Source organism: Pelobates fuscus, chromosome 2 (genome assembly GCF_036172605.1).
Source record: "Pelobates fuscus isolate aPelFus1 chromosome 2, aPelFus1.pri, whole genome shotgun sequence".
Taxonomy (NCBI): Eukaryota; Metazoa; Chordata; class Amphibia; order Anura; family Pelobatidae; genus Pelobates; species Pelobates fuscus.
Window position 1 is genome coordinate 193,334,098 of NC_086318.1, and position 19,465 is coordinate 193,353,562.

The window sequence follows — 19,465 nt, forward strand, 5'->3', positions numbered from 1 at the left end:
ATATCTAATTGCAGCATCAAAGGTAAGGAGCACAGGGCTGAAGTGTCAGAAACAGATAGAGGTGTAGACATTTCTACCTGTCCATCTGGAGTGAAGGTTATAGACGCCTGCAGGCGTGAAAGGACGTCAGCGCCTAACAGGTTAATTGGGCATGTGGAGGAAACTACAAAACGAGCAAGTAAGCTTGTGCCAACCCGCAGAGGGGTTGTTAGAGGACTGTGTCTCGGTTGGCCATCCACTCCAACACAGGAGACATCAATACTTGACAAGAAAGATGGGTCTGGCAGGTCTTGTTCTCTGAGAACACTTCGGGCTGCGCCTGTGTCGATAAGAAATGTGGTAGGTTGGCCTTCAATGGGTAAAATCACTGTGGCAAGTGGCCCCCCCCCCTTATCCCCTGTAGACACTGCCATGACAGGGGTTAATGACACAGGTTTGCCAATTTCCTAATCATCATCTGGTTCCTCAACAATTGGAACCGTTTTCATGGTCTTAGGGGCCGGGGCAGGCTTGGGAAACTTTTTGGGCTCCCCTGTAGGAAACTTTTTGGGCTCCCCCGGTTCCCTTTTGGGTTCTGGACAGTCACTTCTGTAGTGTCCCTTAGCCCCACAATTAAAACATGTTACGTCCTCTAACTTGACACCCTTGGTGCCAGGGGTGATGGGGGTGGCACGGGCCACCATGAGAGGAGCTGAATTGGGTCTTCTGGGGGTTTGGGCAGATTCCAAACCTCTAGCAACTAGGAGTAACGTATCTAGGGGAACAACCTTGTATTCAGGGCGCGCAGCAATGATTCCCTTGCGTATGGAATCTTTAACACCTTGGACAAACGCACCTGATAGCATTTGTGAATGAATTTTGTCAGTGAGATCAAATCCCAAATCTGTAAACATTTGATATAATCTTGCATGAAACCTTTCCACTGATTCTCCTTTGTCTTGCACAACATCAGTAAGGCCAGCAGCTTGATCTGCAAGTTTATCCTTAGCCCAATCTCTCAATTGATTGCAAAAGGTTACTCCGGAGGGATAATCAACATCACTTGTAAGCAGATCTGTACTGAGGTGGCGGGCCATGCTGGGCCAATATGCATCCCCTGCTTTAATAGCACAAATGCTCAGTAGGTCACGCCAGGCGGCGGAATAAGTCTTTTGTATCTGAACTATCCCTCGGTAAAAAGGCATAGGCTGTTTCTCTGGGTCAGGGAGAGATTTCATTAAAGCACTAGCTTGTGTGGGGTTAAAAGCGACATATTTAGGAGGGGCCTGTTCTCCCCGACCCTGATGGCCGAAGGGATCTTCAATAGAACGGTGGGCTCTCGCAGCCTCCATTGAACCCTGGGACAGCCTGTCATCCTCTTCCTCATCTAGCTCTATTATCTGGGACCTTCTGCGTGAGGGGAACACCTGAGGAGACAGGGCCGGGGGATAGGAGGGAGCTCCGGAGGCGGGAGTTGCCATTGGGTCATAACCTTGGGACCGGTAATCACCGGGAAGCACCGGCATCAGGGGTGCTGAATGGCTGGGGGCCGCCATATTGGAGGCGGGGAAGGAAGTTGCATTGGGGTTAAGGGAAGACGTGGCGGCCATGTTGGATGTGGGCACATCCGGGGCAGACTGAACCGGACTGGGCATGACCGGAACCTGGGGAGTGACTTGGGGAAAGGGGTATGGCCAGTGAGGATAGGGGTATGGGAAGGGGTATGGCCAGGCCATTTGGGTGGGAGTTGGGGCGGAACCTGGAGTGGGCAGTGAGGTTGGGGAGGGATTAGCAGAGGGGGTGGGAAACTGGGCTGTGGTCGGGGCGGGCGAGGGAGAGGGTGGGGAAGAGTCAGTAAAGGTGCCTGAAGGAGGAGGAGCCGGAGTGGGATCAGCAAGATTGACAGTGGCAGGAGAGGAGGGGTTAGTTAACTGGGCAGATGCAGATGGGAGGGTAGGATTATCTACGGAGACAAAGTGTGAGGAAGGAATGGCAGATGAGATGTTAGCATTAGACTCAGAAGGTGGCTTGGGGATGGATGAGGATGATGGGAATGTTAGGGAGGGAGAAGGGGAAAAGTAGGATCCATCAGAATTTAGGACCGGGCAAACGGGAGAGGTGACGGGATGGGGATTGGGAGGATTAATCAGCTGGCAATCTCCCATTACTGACTGGATCTTTGGGATAGACATCCCCCGGGCGCCATTTTGGGGCGCTGGCTGAGGAAGAGCCCCAGCAACACAATTATTATGATACACAAACATTTTCACACCCTTGTGAATTATTTCTTCTTCAACCCAACCTTCTTGCTGAATAGCCTTTGCTACTCTGTACCATGCTTCAGCTGTTTTTAATAAATCATAATTTGCAAGCTTGCCTTTCTTTTCCATCAACAATCTACGCCAACTTTCTGGTTGTAATCTACCACATGTCGGCACAGCTATTTTACAAACTTTTGCAATCTTTTCAACACCTTTAACCATCTCCTCACCCTCTCTGTCATCAACTAAATCACATGCTAACCAGCCCTTACTGGGCTTACTTAAATCCTGCCCCATGATCCCTTCTCCCCTACACCAGCGTCCCAGATATAGGGAAAGATAAGGAAAATTGAACCGGAACGTCTACAATGCTCGACTGCCACCTGAGAATCGTGGGTCTTTCTCAAGTGCGTCTTCCCAAAACGTAGACTAGTCACTGAATCCGCCTACCCGGGGTGGTAGACACGGATTGGAGCGAGGTGAGAAGTGTGTGACCAATCACTTCTCTATTAAGAGGAATGGGAGTGGATAGTATAATAGTACAGGAAGTGTAGAAAAGGTAAAGAGTAAGGGAAGAAAAATCCTTAGAGACAGATACAGGAGTTTAAATGACTCCACATTAAACAAACAAGACAACAGTACAGTTGAAATACAGTGCATGCATCACAGTTCAAATGAAATCAACAGTAATCCCTTTCCTTCTACATGTGCTTACTCCAAAGTCACCTTTCTCAACCTCGTAGTGTCCCCGCTCGGAGAATGACTTCCTCAAGTCTCACTACCAGCGGCCAAGGATAACAGCTAACACCGGTCCGAAATCCTTTCTAGCCTCCCTCGTTACAGCAGTCCACTTAAAGTGGCCACGCCACCCTCACTCCCGTAGTGCCCTTATAAAACCCACTCTATAAGTCTCACTACCACGTGATGCGGAAAACAAGCAATGCCTGCCTGAATCCCCCCAGGAAACTGAGTCCCCTGCCACAAGGCTAAGTCTCCTACCACAGTTAAAATAATCAGTGGACCTTCAACTCAACTAGAGCCGAAGGGTCCGGGTCAGGACGTCCCCAACTCAACTAGAGCTGGATGGTCCGGGTCAGGACGTCCCCAACTCAACTAGAGCTGGATGGTCCGAAAGCGCACAGTGAAGCTAGCTAGGCTATCAAAGTGACACAAAATTGGATCACAGGAAACTATGATTCTACACAGATCCCACAATTCCACAAACTTCTTTTTCCTTACAGCCACAGCCATGAGGCTCCTAAAAGAAGTAAACAGGCAAAGAAGACCCCCAGGAACACATCCACAGGTCAACCCCCCTTTTTCCCTACAGCCACAAACACGTGGCTCCTAAAAGGAGTAAAACAGGCAACAGGACTCCAGGCAAATCCCCCGGGTCCACCCCCCCCCTTTATCCCAAAAAGGGGAAAACAGACAAACACAGGACCCTCAAGCAAACTACCACTGGTCCACCCCCCCCCTTTATCCCAAAAAGGGGAAACAAATAAACATTCAGCCCGGGCAACCAAACTAGACACACCCAGGCAACAGATAGACTAAATGCAGGTAACAAATGGGTAATAAGACTCCGGGCAAGATATTACCTGTCTTTGATGTCCTCCCGGGAAGCAGTCACAGACACGTGGACGGGTCAATCAAAGGGGCCGGAACATACCGGTGGCTCTGCAGAAGTCTCTACCGTGTACTTGGAGGTGATCAGTCTCCCTTCCTTCCCCCTGGATTCCTCCGTCCACCCTTGTCTTCCTTAGGACGGCTCACCGGCCAGACATAGCCCGGAGTCCCTGTTCGGGCGCCAAAGTTGTTATGGTACTTTTTCAGTAAACCAAAATGTTTAAGTGTCTATCTGTTCCTGTCCAAATTAAAGAGAATTGAATTGCGTATATACGCTGAAGTAATTCAGTCTGACACACGGAGTTCAGGTTAAAATAACTTCGAGGAAATTTATTGGCAAGTGGAGAAAAAGCGGGCGCGCAGGCCCTTTTAAGAGACATTTTCGTCATCATTGATTATCAAGATATCAGTGAATAAACATCATTAATTGGATTAATTGTTAAGTGTCTGGGTTAGTGTCCACCTATCAATATAATTAATTGGATCAAAAGCTAAGTGGTTAGTTCCGTGTCCACCCACCAAGAGGTGGTACTTTTTCGGACACGGGTGGGGGACAAGGGGTCTTGAGCGTCATTTTACTCGGTCGGTGATGTCAAATCTCGTGGTTAGGTGCAAGGTCTCTTATGAATAGAACATTTCATTACTACTGTGTTCTCATGGCCTTTAAATTATACTATGTTGCGAGTTAGGGGAAATTCAACAGTTCCTGGGTTAGTCATATCCTTATGGAGAATACAGTCCTTGTCTATTGTATTAGATGTGCTGAGAAATACTGTCATGTAATGTAGTTTTCATATGAAGAAGTCAGGTTATGAGGACAAAATGGAGGATTTGTCACAGTATCAGGTTAATACAGAGTTAGAGCAGCAATTCAATATAAATACAATAAGATTTTTTTAATAATTCTACATCACCAGGAGGCCCCTGAAGGCACTCTTACCTCAAGGGATTAAACCATTCTTGAATAATTTAACACATAAGTTGCTGCCAGCAATCTCCACACCCCCCCCCCCGGGGGGATTCCAGGAATCGTGGAGAGTGCTGTCGTGCAGGGGCACCGCTGATTGGCTGAGAGCAGTCAGCAGATGCTCTCTGCCAATCAGTGACTCCCCATTCATTAAACTGGCTTGGAAAGAAACTTACCTTCCTCAGGCTTAGTGAATGGCTAAGAGCATCAGCCGACCACTCTCAGCTGGCCAATCAGTGGCGCCCCTGCCCAGTGACACTTTGCACGTCCTGTAAGTGAAAATTCTGAAGCCGGATGCCGTCTGGGGATGATGGAGACCCGATGGAGGGGTAAGAGTGCTTCCAAGGGTCTACTGGCTCCATAACCGCTTCATTGAAAGGCAGTTGTTATGGTGCCCAGAGTGTCCCTTTAAGTACCCATAAATTATTTACATTTTGAAGATATCGGAATATCATACATACCTTAAAATTATTGTCTAAAACTGTCTATAAGTACTGCCAAAGCCCAGGTTTAAAAGAGACATTATCTCTAATACCATTTAGTATTTTATTCATATGCTATTAGGTGGAATGAGTTTGGAAAGCTGGGGTATAGCTTACCATTAATGATCCAACGCTGAGCACAGGTATGGTAACGAATAATACTGAACTAGCTGACTCACGTGAGATCATTTTAGCAGCACTCACATAATCGGTCACTAAGGGGTTAACTGGTATTTTAGAGTTTCACAGAGCTGCCGTTTTTATCTTTTACTCGCTGCACTCTGCTCACACTTTTATTTCTTTATGTAGCTGGAGATCTATTATGGATCATCTCATGACACATGACAAAACCACGTTTCGGGATCTGATGAGTAAGTCCTAGTGTTTTCTATTCATGTTTCTTACCTGCTTAATGCAATATGGTGTGTAGGAAGAGCTCACACTTGATGACTTCGCAAGAGAATAGAAAGGTTTTTTTAATTTGCTGTTACAATCAAACAGAAATGTGTGCTCTACAACACTTCAATAAAAAGGTGATGTGTGAAAATATGTATATGTAAATAGCAATTAAGGAACTTGTTGAATAAATCCATACTACAATAAGGGGTGAGTATACAGAGTTAAATGGAAAGAGATATAAAATAAGGGTTAAATACACAGCTCTTGGAGAAATGCATTAATATATAAGCCCAGTAGCAAGAAAGTAACATTATAAAAAAAATAAAAACTCCAGAACGGCTGATATTTTAGAAGCCTGTGGTATATATAGTTAGAGTTCTGCTGCTAGATATTCTTTATATATATAATATAGCTTAACCACATGGCATTACTTCCTGCAAACAGTATAAATCCTGCAAATATTATGGAAGTAGCCTGAATTGTTGAGAGCTTCTAATTAAGCTAATGTATAGAGGCCAGCAGTTCTTATTTTGTGCACTTGTTTTTTTTCCCCTATTCTCAAAAAATAGATTGCAAGGGGTGATGTCTGTTTCATTATTTGTTTCAGCACGAGTAGCTGTGGCACAGAGTAGTTCTCTCAATCTGTTTACTAACCGTGATGCGGAGCTGGAGCAGCGAGCCATGCTTCTGAAGAGACTGGCCTTTGCCATATTCAGCAGTGAGATTGACCAATACCAGAAGTTTCTACCAGACATTCAAGGTCATTACCTATACATGTAGGGGGTCTATACTGCTACATTAAAATCTTAGCATACTGTCTATAGGGACTTGCCATACATGCAGGAGTCAGTGGTTTATTGCTTGTACATATAGCAGACTCAATTCTGTTCCGAGTGATAAGATCCAGACTTACTTTACATGGCCAACATTGTGGTATAAAGCACAATTTTACATCGATTGTTTGACTCTCTGTTGTTTGGATACAGGTATATTTTAGCTTAGTAGAACTTATGACAGTGGTTTATCCTGATCATGTCTCACAACCAATGACCCTAGCAATATGACAGCGTTAACTGGGTAAATATTCTGTTATTAGATGTTTGTGACAGGGCAGCCAACAAGTGACTAAAATGGCATACAATGTTGCCAGACTTAGTATGTATAAATATGTGTGTCTTATTAAAGACTTTAAGCAATGTTATGTTATATGGCCACTGTCCAATTTTCATTCCTTTAACCATGGAGTCCTAAATTAGCAAGAGCTTCGGAGAACCTCTATTGTTATTTTGTTTTTTTATTATGGGAGTCTATTCTAAATCATATGGTGCTATACTGCAACATAGACCGAATTTCTAAATATATGTGTTTCCTTTTTCATGCAGAACGATTAGTGGAGAGCCTACGTTTGCCACAGGTGCCCACTTTACACTCTCAAGTGTTCCTGTTTTTTCGAGTATTGCTTCTAAGAATGTCTCCTCAGCACCTCACTTCCCTGTGGCCCACCATGATCACTGAGCTGGTTTGTTTGTGTTTCTGTACCATACATTTTGAGATACATAATAATTTTAAAAGGAAAAGCGTAACAGAAATATTATATTCTATAACTGGTCTAATAGTAATTTATGTCGTTTTCTTCTTCCATATGTCATTTGCTTGTTCTGCTGGTAATTGTATCACTGCAGGGAGAGAGCTGAGAATGTATATGTGTTAGTAATGATGATATAGCTTTCCATAGTTTGAGCACAAGTAGTAGAGTGTGCCATCACACAGTCTGAATGCCCAGTAATTTCAGGATCGATAGTAGCCTGCATTTTCCTTTGGTTGTTGGAGGGCAAGAGAGTTGTTGGGGTTAAAATTGCTCATTTTAACTTATGCCATTGATTGTATTATATTTTATGTTTTTTGTGCAATTAATCATTTTAAAGCGGCTCTATTGCTTCTTGTGGGTCTTTGCACATTTTGCAAAAGCCCCTGATGGTAACTTTGCTGCTTAGAGTGTGCAGCAGATGTAAGTTATGCATACCTGAACCTGTCCCTTACAAGCACCTACCCTTTGTTCTTCAGCTCCTGCTGCTTTATACGCCAGGAGCCCACATCAGTGCTGTACTCTTGCACATATGCGAGACTAGAGCACAGAGTCTATGGAGGATCCCATGAAACCACGCGATAGGCAATTGTGTCTGATTCCCTGTGGTTTATGAAAAAATTAATGGCTGATGCTCCTAGTTTGTCTGATATTTTTTGACTAAAAGGTTTCATTGAAAATCTAACAGTCAGCATGAGCAATTCAGAAAGATTTTATATTTAGGGAATGCTCATAAATAGGGTGACAGATCTGCTTTATTTATGACAGATTGTTTTATTTCTCACTTTTTGTACATTTTCACAGCACTTAATTTCTCATAAACATTACACTAAATATGTGTATTATATTTACACTAATAGCTACAGATGATTCTCAATTTGTCTTTCTCTGAAGGTCACTTGGCATTATCATAGTCTTTTTTTTTTTTTTTCGCCTTCATTTAAACACTTTTAGAATACAAAATAATAAACAATTATTATTTGTATGATTTTTGGAGAAATATACATTTTCTTGACATTTCCCTTTAAAATTCTGTGCTCAAAGAAACGTTTTGATCTTTGATAAGTGCTTAACTCCTGGGTCGAAATCCACATTTTTGTCCCCATATTTTCTCAGTGGTTTCACAGTGCTTGAAAGTGGTGCATTATATTAGTATGGTTTTAGACAACTGCCCTCTATATGTTTACCTTAAAGGGACACTGTAGGCACCCAGACCACATCAGCTCATTGAAGTGGTCTGGGTGCAATGTCCCATGTGCTTTAACCTTTAACCAGTTCTGAGAAACTGCAATAATTACCTCTGAGGGTTAATTCCTCCTCTAGTGGCTGTCTACCAGACAACCACTAGAGGGACTTCAGGAATCCAAACGGACCTGTGGTCTGTTATCTGACGCTGGATGTCCTCGCGCTATTCATGAGGACCTCCAGCGTTGTTTTTTTTCCCCCCATAGGAATATACTGAATAATACTAATGCAATACTAATGCGAGCGCGGCCATTGCCGTTCATGCGCATTAGGTCTCCCCCGCGTGCTTTTGTCGACGGGGGAGGAGCATGAGCAGAGCCTGACCCAGCGCTGTAGACATCGGTGCTGAAGTCAGGTAAGTGACTGAAAGGGTTTTAACGCCCTTCAGCCTCGAGGAGGGGGGCACTGTAGGATTCTACAGTGCCAGGAAAACAGCTTTGTAAATAGCACACTCGCCACTCTACACACAATAAACATCCACTGTTCCTTCAAATTGTAAATGGAAAGATTTATTTTAAAGGCAGAAATAAATATTTTTTTTTTCTAATCAAGCAATACAACCCACAGCGCTGTACAACAGTGAAACAAAACATTCAAGTAAATAAAGACACATTGACAGAAAACGTGGCAGGTTTATATTCTAAAGGTTTATACAAATTCACAAGTTTGATTTAAAATGGAAATCCAAATCCATGAATCTGTAAAAAGTGACAAATAAAATAATGTAAAAAAATATTACAATGATATTTTGAGACCTTACAGTCAGTTTAAACATGGTTTCAGTTAAGGCCAACTCAGATTTTATTTTACACTGAAACCTTTGCATTTGAAAGGTATTTTTGTATCTACCATGGTGCTTTGTCAACAGTTCTAATCAGCCATGTAATGGTTAGGAAAACGTTTTTATATTTTTTCTCAGGTGCAAGTGTTTTTGCTGATGGAACAGGAGCTCACTGCTGATGAAGATATTACACGGTGAGAAATATTAGGGAACATGACTTTACCATTCTCTGATATGACTCTTTTGTATGTGTGTACCATGTGAATCATGTGCAAATTCAAATGTGAATCTAGGATGATAACAGACAGCACTAATAACACAAAAAGAGAGAATGACTTTCTTTTGATCTCTCCTGACAACAGAAAAATACATTTTGGGCACCAGATCTCATTTTTAGGTCACCGTGGTGACCTGGACTTATCAAGGGCACTCCTACATGATTACATTTACACTATATATGTTATATATCAGTTGGTAAAATAATATTGCTAATGCACAAACTGCTATCTATTTAAGACCTTTAAATTAAAGATATTGAAAAAATAAATAAATGTGTGTGTGTGTATCACAGATATAATCTTGTATTTTGTATTCATATTGTCAATTTGCTAAACATATCAGGGATAACAGTTCTAATTGCCACCCCCATCCAAATTGTGTCATTTTAAAAGGATCCTACTTTGAAAGTAGAGCTATTCATCTCCATCAGGTTCACTTTACAGAGTTCTTAGGGAACTCTTGGATTATCTGATACATGATACCATTATCTGGTATAATTACCGTATTTATCGGGTATAACACGCACTTTTTCTCCCTGAAAATAGGGGGCAAATGATGTGTGCGTGTTATACGCCGGTATACAATATTTTTCGCTCCATAAGACGCACTTTTTTTCCCCTCAAAAGTGAGGGGAATGTCTGTGCATCTTATGGAGCGAATGTGAAGGTTTACGTACCTGTCTTGAAGCGTGGGCCGGTGTTCAGCGCGCACCGCGGTACTGGAACTTCAATTTCAGGTTCCAGTTTCTGGCGGGACTGAAAGGAAGTGTGCACTCAGTGGGGGAACACTATGGGAGGGGGGAGAATACTATGGGAGGGGGGGAAATTTCCTTCTTAAAATGAGGTGCGTGTTATACGCCGATAAATACGGTATTCAATTTAGCATAATGATAATATGTACTTGGTGTCCAGTGCTCTGATATGAGGTATGACTGTAGCCTATACGCAGATTTTGGAACATAAATAATATTCCCTGTTCTTTTACAGGATATCGGCACCATCTGTGGCTGGCTTGGAGACAACATACAGTGGGGGCAATGGTTTCTCCACATCGTACAACAGCCAACGCTGGCTAAACCTCTACCTGTCTGCTTGCAAATTTCTAGACTTGGCTCTAGCATTGCCTTCCGAGAACCTTCCTCAGTTTCAAATGTAAGATTATACGTGTTATGGATTACTGTTTTATCACCACCATACAGTAGGATTGAAACTATAAGTTTTAGATATTGTTTGCTAAATAATAACTTTGTTTATGAATGGTATTAAATATAAGAATAGTTGGTGGTTGGCTTCACCAAATTGTGTTACTTTATCATAACTGCAAAACAAGCAGAACAACACGTGCTCTGTTAGGGGGGGCAGGGTTTTTTATGCTTTAGTTGTTACATCCATATCAACTTTTATTAGGGTATTTCACTAAATTTCAACCAGAAACATGATTTACTATTGAAAATTCTGGTGGCAATTTGGTCGATCTGACCGAATCTGTGTCATTTGGTCAGACACGATCATATCGAGTTTAAAATTGGTGCATTTCTCTTCTGAACCCTATAATCCAGAACATTTGCAAATTATCGTTCACTTGCTTTTTGCTTCCCACGTATGTTTGTTTTGTTTGTTTTTTTATAAACATTTTTTTGTGAATGTAAAATACAACACAGATATCAAGCACAGTCTCAGCTACAGGATATTTTTCATGGAATCCCCCTGTTCATTTTAATAAATAGCTCCAACTTGCTGACCATGAGTGGGGACAGTATTTGCTCGCTAGCTACCTGCTGAAATTCAGACCAAATTTGGGCATGTTTAGATCCTGCTCTGCAAAATCTGGCCATTGTTAAACAGTGTCCTGATATTGCAGTTCAAATGGCTTCATACCGCAGCATGTAGTTTTAACCCATTCTGTACAGGGCTATTTGGACTTTAGTTAATAACCCTGTACATATTCCAGTACCTCATCTTAGTGTAAGGCTGAGAATAAATCTTTGTTGAAACCTGTCAGGCAGCTAAGCGCTATGTATTTTCTGTTTCTGCTGCTGATGGTGATCTTTTGATAATAAACTGATTTGTCCAACCTGCTGCATGGTGAGAGAATCCTGTTACATAATACAGTATATTGTTAAAAGGATATATACATATTGTAACATACGGTCAACAATATTCCTGGATGTGCAAAAGTTGGTCAATCAACATAATCGAGTGCCTGACTTAAAAAAAGGTATCCTAGGACAGTGTTTGGTGGCAGTACAATTAAAATATTAAATATAATTTTATCTCATTGTAAGGTACCGCTGGGCATTTATTCCAGAAGCATCTGATGATTCAGGCCTAGAGGTTCGAAGGCAAGGCACGCATCAGAGGGAATTCAAACCATATGTGGTGCGACTTGCAAAATTACTAAGGAAAAGAGCCAAGGTAAATAATTTGGTTTTGTTAACGATATTATTTTATTATACTTGATCTGGGGTGAAAGACTTAAAAAAATGCCTAGTAAACAACATACCAAATAAACAATTGTAAGTCAAATTAAACTGCATCCATTTACCAATACAAATCTGTGCATCTTCTTGAAGCTGTGTTATAGTGCCTGGAGTCCCCTGGCTTGTCCCAAAGTTCATTGTTAAAAAATTTTTCAATTGGTTTTAACACTGAGGATCTTTAGGTGTCTGCAGTCTACCCTCACTTGAGCTATGGCACAATATAACATTAGCCATACAAACCCATAGCAGCGATAGGCAGCACTGATCAATCACTGCCTCCCATTGCTGCTCAGGCAAGTGTGGAAACATTCAGTGCTAAATCATCAGTGTTAAACCGTTCGAAAATGGAGCTGGCACCAGGGGACTACAGGCAACATAACCACTTCAATGAGATTTAAGGATTATGGTGACTATAGTAATCTTTTAAATTGTGTTTTCCAGAATAACTCCTTACTTCCATGGCTGAGGAATACAAACAAAATACACTGTATAAAGCCCTACTTAACCTTCTTTTGCACTATGCAGATAAATGTTTGTTTTTTTGCTCCATTTTGTGCTAACGTGTCCCCTGCATCTTTTAGAGGGACAGTAAGACACCATTAAGCAGTTCTGCTTTAGTGATATTTCAGAAAACACAAACCAGAAAGCTCTGCCCTTCCTCCTATTGTCTCTCAGTCTAACAAAGCCTGCTAGTCTTCTGCCAGTCACCTCATTTTTGTTCTCTGCCTTCCCTCATGACAGGCCCCAGGAAACCTGTCTAGCTAGGATGTACAGCTACTGTTGTTTATTTCGCATTATTGTCTTGGTACAAACCTGTCAGAGCACCAAGCATAGTTTAATTTTTTTTAATATTTGCACGGTCTATCTCTTATCTCATATAAATAAAAAAAATGTGCATGATGCTAGTATGTCACTTAATGCTTCAAATGTGAGTTGTTGTGCTTGCTGATGCTGCTGTGGCCTAGTTAGCTTGTTTGTACGCTTTCCTATATGCACAACCAAAATAAAGAATTATTTTTAAAAAAACAGAAAGCTGCAGTCTTATACAAAACCAAATGTCAAGCTTCACTGTGTGCTGGAAATATATGTATAAATAACTAATAAAATGCACTTTTCTTGTATACGATTAGCTAGATATTTCCAGCAATAATCTTGCATAATAAATAGTGTGGCTGTTGTATCTTTTCTTAATATAGAAAAACCCAGAAGAGGACACTTCGTGTAAAACCCTAGACTGGGACCCAGGACATCTCTTGCTTACCATCTCAACCATTCGTAGCATGGAGCAACTCCTGCCTTTTTTTAATGTACTGAGTCACGTCTTCAACAGCAAGGTCACCAGTAGATGTGTTGGGGATGTGGGAAGCCCAATATTATACCCAAACTCATTACCTAACAAGGACATCAAATTGGAGAATCAGAAAGTGTTTTCCAGCAAAGCACGACAGAAAATTGAAGAAATGCTGGAAAGAGATTTCCTCGAAGGGGTTTTAAAAAGTTGACCAACTTAAAGGGATAATGCCACTATTCACTCCTTATTTAACACATATACCGTTCAGTTGTATAGGGATTTTTTTTTCTACTTTGTACTGTAACAGACATATTTTACATCTGGATCGACTGTATTTAATTTAAATATTTTTATCTGTAAATAAAACAAGAACTCTGGATGTATCATAAATAATGCTTAAATGTCTCTTAATGAATGTGAAGCTTAAGTTATCTGTCCCATGTTGTTGTCAGCTGTAAATCTGAAAAAGCAAAATAGAGTTGATTTTTTTTCCTCTTTTTTTTGTCAGCCTTTAATTATTTGACCATCTTTTACCTTATTGTTAATAACAATCTTAAAATTGTTCACTGATATTCATCCTATCTGCTACATAGATTGATGTCAAGAAAAGATGTATCTGTGTGAAATGCTCATACCAAGGAAGGGAATACTCACAAGGGTGAACAACCACATAATCAAATCAGCCACTGGCTCAGCGACTTTTCTACCCAATTTTAAAATATAAGATCCATTGGAGCTGTATTTCCGTTCATCAAACATTCATAAAACATGTTTTAACAGCCTGCACCATTTCTTTCTATAAAACTATCATAAATCAATAACAAATATTGTTTCTCAAACTATGCAGCATTAACTAATGGATAACTCCTCCCATTTTAGCAAAAGTAAAAGGAACTTAGTGTAACCAGTATTGCTCACACCCTATCAAGCAATCACAGCAGTTAGGAGGGAGTCTGATTAAGTAGGCCACAATTTAATTATTATTTTTTTGTTGTTTTTGTTCATCAGACTCCTTTTTTGATCAGGCCCAGTCAGGGAACGTTAAGGCCTCTCTTGCCTAGAATAATCGCTAAACAGCGCCCAAGGAAAGGAATAAACACTCTCTTTGAGGAGACGATGATGTATGGAGTATATGAGGAAGTTCCAGTGTAAGCAAGTTGGACTGTCACTTTTCAATCACTATTTGTATACACTGCAGGTCCTGCAGCACATCTTCTGCCTCTATTACTGCTTCGTACCCTGAGTTTTCCTATTTCAAGTAAAGGCATAGGAGAAACTGATACCGGAGAAACTGACGGAAGCGAAGCACAGAGAGATGGACACAGGTTTCTTCAGGAAGGAAGAGATTCTTTATTGGATCACCGATCGGGACTCAGAGGGACTAACGTCACCAAAATACAGCAAGTTCTGAGCCCCGGACAATAGTGCAGGCTCCTTATATAGGCACATAACTCCTCCCATATTAAGCTCCACCCGCACATTCGCTTAACCAATCAACACAAATAAGAATTAACTTCCTGTTTGACCGCATGGCCTGTCCAGCACAATGGAGGAGGGGAATACTATATCCTGTATTCTTGCACATGCTCCGTACACTACTGATCGTATCTTGCCTCGTGCAACGAACTGATCGATACGTCAGCATATGCACGTACACATGCCACGTGGTAATCTCGGCCTACTAAATTTATTTTTACCGAGATTCCACCACATTCCCCCCTTTGATGCCTCTTGATATTTCACAATTACTTGAGGCATCACTTAACCTTAGTTTGCATACACCGCAAGTTACCTTGAACCAGACCAGACTTATCTTATGATGTGAATCTTCAACACTCATCTTCCTGCATTGGTTCTCCCTGATCTAGAGCCTCATATTTATAAATTGCCATTATCTGTGCAGCAGCCTTCCTCTCTGCTATATTTTCTATCAGGCTTTGCACAGACCTAACTACTAAGGGTATAAGACACGGCAGGAGTAGACACAACATTAAAATTAGTAGGACTCCACCTACCACTGCCTTAAGCCCTCCAAACCACTCATACCAGCTACCAAACCAACTACTTGGATTGTACCCTTTCCATACCTGAGTAGGCACATGCGCTAGTTTAACCATATGGCTAGTAAGCTCAGCTATTGCTTGCCCTTCGTCATCTATTTGAAGACAGCAATTGCTCAGGTTAAACTTCCCACATACACCTCCCTCTACTGCCAAAAGGTAATCCAAGGCTAATCTATTCTGGTAGACTGCTGTCCTCATCCTGGTATTATGCTTCGCTAGAAGATTGAGCGCTTGTGATGTCTCGTTAGTAATGATCTCAACCACCGCCTGTAATCTTATAATACGGTTGAGCATATAAATAGGGGTTCTATAACCAAAGGTACCATCTTCTGCCCACGTGGCTGGCCCATAATAATCTATAATACGCTGGGGAGGCCATTCATTATCTTCCCAGGCGCCTATCTCTATGGGTCCCCTTTTCTTCCTATGATTCACATCATACACTTTAACACCTAAAGTCTCACCTGTTTCAATAGGTAACAAGAAGAAGGATGGTTTGAGCATACCCAACACACATGCCCCTTCCCAGTCCTGTGGCAACTCCGAATAGGCTTTCTTACCACAGATCCAGTACAAATTTGCTGGGGCTCTCCAGGTAGATGTGATGGATAGGTCAAACCACACATCCTTTAAATTGGCGTATCTAGCAAACGGGTTAGATGGTTCTGAGACATTTGAAGCCGACCACCAAGTTGTATTCTTTGTATCATCATCATAAGCTTTTTGCCCTAGACAAGTTAATTCTCCTACAGAAGTATTATACATCATTCCTTTCCTTGCTATGCAAACATAACCTATGATGGAGGTCTTTAATCTCCACTCAGATTTACCTCTAACACTCATATGATAATCGGCTTGTGTAGATATTAATTGGTCAACTGCCTCAGAACCGGACATTACCTCCTTTGCTTCCCAAGGCCATTGGTCTCCCATGTTAGTACCTCCACACACATAGCAGTTGGTAACATTAAGACTACCGGCAATACTTTCGGCTAAATCAATGAACAGGTTTTTAGCATTATGGGGGATCTTATTATCTATACTCATCTCTTCATAAAAGGAATGGTATACTTGATGAGTTTGGGAGGATACCGTATCAGTCTCTATCCCTATAAACAATACTGTCCCAGGATCTAAACCCGTCCCATATATTTGAAACCCAAATAAATTACCATACTTGTCTAAGAACTTGTCGGGGTTATTTATAAGTATATGGACTGGGTTGCATTCCATAGACTTACAATATGGGCTGGTAGGCAACTTAGTCACTATCATGTCCTTATCTACTGTCTGTCCCCAAGTTGCCCACCCCACACAAGACCAATATGGGCAAAAGTTATAATCTCTATTTGGGCATCTAGGACTCACATATTTATTTTTATTACTGGGACAAATATATTTATCGTTAGACCCATACGTCCTCTCCCATCTAAGATCCCCACATACATTCCACGGCTTTCTACCACTTGATATCGCCTTACATGCATCAAATAGCAGAACACCCGAAGAATGTACGGATTCTAACACCGTCTTATTAATTAGGGTCCCCTGAGGATCTCCATTCCTGAGAGTCAACCAAATTGTACGAGGTTGATACTCCGGACTGAAGCACTTAGGTTCTCCTACTCCTAAATGGCACACACTATATTCTATATTAAGGTATCTACATCTGGATACATCTCCTTTACACTCGTATTGTGAATGCCAAATTAGGGTTTGGGAAATATGGTTACCTGTTCTCGTAGTCTTAATGCATACCTCACAGCTAGGAGTGTCGGTACCTCTACCTTCCTGAATATAAAAACACACATAAATAAACATCATAAACACATCTTTCGTCGTCATCCTCAGTCTTCGTCCGTGCGATGGCACCTCAGCTTCCAGGATGTAAGGGCTGCAGGGAATGGAGTTCTGCTCGTCTTCACAGGAGTCCCTTCGAGACTTTCCTGGCTTATATACTATATGTCGGTGAGCGGACAGGCTTTATTATGGCCGTCTAAACACTCACTTCACCAAATCTCTGTAACAATAAAATTTGTAATCCACAAAGTTCCTCGTTACTCCGACTGAGTCGTGCGTTTTAACCGGATCTTGCAGGGATTCTCTGGATCTGCTGTAACTTGCCAAGAATCGACTGCTGCTGGTTTAACCCTGCAGTGATGTATCCACGGAGTCACTTTGGCTACTTTTATCGCTGTAGGGGTAGACAAAAGAACAACATAAGGACCTCTCCACTTGGGCCCTAACGGTACATTATTCCACTCTTTAATCCACACTTGATCTCCTGGATGGTAACTATGAACTGGGGGATAAATATTCACAGGTAATCTATCTTGTACCCATTTCTGTACCTCCTCCATAGTCTTACCCAACTCTACAACCTGCTGCCGGGTAATTCCTTCTCCCAACTGACTCAAATCCCCCCTTAAGTTACCAAGTACGGGAGGTGGTCGCCCATACATGATTTCAAAAGGAGAGAGGCCCATCCTTCTGGTAGGGGTACTGCGGATTCGCAATAGAGCTATGGGTAAGAGAACGTTCCACTTAAGTTGGGTTTCCTGACACATTTTAGCCAACTGATTCTTAATAGTTCTATTCATTCTCTCTACCTTACCAGAACTCTGGGGTCTATATGCAGTATGAAGCCTCCACTTTATACCAAGCATATGAGTCAGTTGTTGTAGGCACTGATGAACAAAAGCTGGACCATTGTCCGATCCTATAGAGCAGGGTAGTCCATATCGGGGTATTATTTCTCGTAGCAGGAATCTCACAACTTCTCCTGCTTTCTCTGTACGAGTAGGACATGCTTCTACCCAGCCTGAATAGGTGCACACAATTACCAGCAGGTAACGATGTCCACCCGATTTAGGCATCACTGTATAGTCAATTTGTAGATCGGACATGGGGAGTCCCCCCATAAACTGGACTCCTGGTGGCTTTACTGGTCCTTGTCTTGCATTATTTTTAGCACACGTTACACATCTTCGTACAATGGCCTGAGTCAAGTTGGACAATCTTGGTATGTAGAAATGTTTTCTGAGAGATTCTTCTGTGCTGTCTCTCCCAGAATGTGTCCCGTTGTGATAGTTTTGGACAATTTCTACCGCTAGTGATGCTGGAATGACTATTCTTCCATCTTCTAACTGATACCATTTGTTCTCCAAGTACTTTCCAGGTTCAGTCTTTAACCACTCCTCTTCTTGAGCTGTATAAACTGGAGTCCATTGAGACAGTGGAGTTGGTATAAGAGCAGCTATATGCCCCACATATTCCTGTCTTCCCGATTCAGCGGCACGCTTTGCTGTACTGTCTGCCATCCGATTTCCCTTGGTTACATCACCATCTCCTCTCAGATGCGCTCGACAATGTATGATACCGACTTCTTTCGGCTCCCACACTGCTTCCAATAGTTGTAGGATTTCAGCTGCATATTTGATTTCTTTGCCTTCTGAATTCAATAGTCCTCTTTCTTTATACAAAGCTCCGTGGGCATGAGTGGTTAAAAACGCATACTTGGAGTCAGTGTAGATGTTCACTCTTAAACCTTCAGCCAATTGTAACGCTCGTGTTAGTGCTATCAATTCTGCCTTTTGTGCTGATGTTCCTTTCGCCAGTGGCCGAGCTTCTATCACCTTGTCTATTGTTGTTACTGCATATCCTGCATAGCGGATCCCTTCTTTCACATAACTACTGCCGTCGGTATAATATTGAACATCGGGGTTCTGGATGGGAAAATCACGAAGATCTGGTCTACTTGAAAATACTTCATCCATTACTTCCAAACAATCATGTTGACTTTCAGTAGGTTGTGGCAAAAGGGTAGCTGGATTTAAGGTGTTTACAGTCTCTAAATGCACTCTTGGGTTTTCACACAACATTGCTTGATACTTGGCTATTACTAAACCAATGATTTCCTTTGTAATCCAACAACGTCTGTACTGCATGTGGGACTCGTACATAAAGTTCTTGACCCAGAGTGAGTTTATCGGCTTCAGCTACTAGCAGGGCGGCTGCAGCTACGG

At 41.9% G+C, this 19,465-nt stretch overlaps 1 protein-coding gene across 3 annotated transcripts in view; it reads left to right on the forward strand.

Annotated features, from left to right (window-relative positions):
- Nucleotides 1-14,151, forward strand: part of DOP1A (DOP1 leucine zipper like protein A) — an 88,758-nt gene extending 74,607 nt beyond the window's left edge. For all 3 annotated transcript variants that reach the window (XM_063443033.1, XM_063443035.1, XM_063443034.1), the window contains 7 exons: nt 5,628-5,689; nt 6,325-6,477; nt 7,100-7,236; nt 9,467-9,522; nt 10,594-10,758; nt 11,892-12,021; nt 13,283-14,151. In XM_063443033.1, coding sequence (XP_063299103.1) covers nt 5,628-5,689; nt 6,325-6,477; nt 7,100-7,236; nt 9,467-9,522; nt 10,594-10,758; nt 11,892-12,021; nt 13,283-13,588 — 1,009 coding nt within the window. In that variant the 3' untranslated portion in view covers nt 13,589-14,151. The remainder of the gene's footprint in view (nt 1-5,627; nt 5,690-6,324; nt 6,478-7,099; nt 7,237-9,466; nt 9,523-10,593; nt 10,759-11,891; nt 12,022-13,282) is intronic.
- Nucleotides 14,152-19,465: the final 5,314 nt, after the last annotated feature.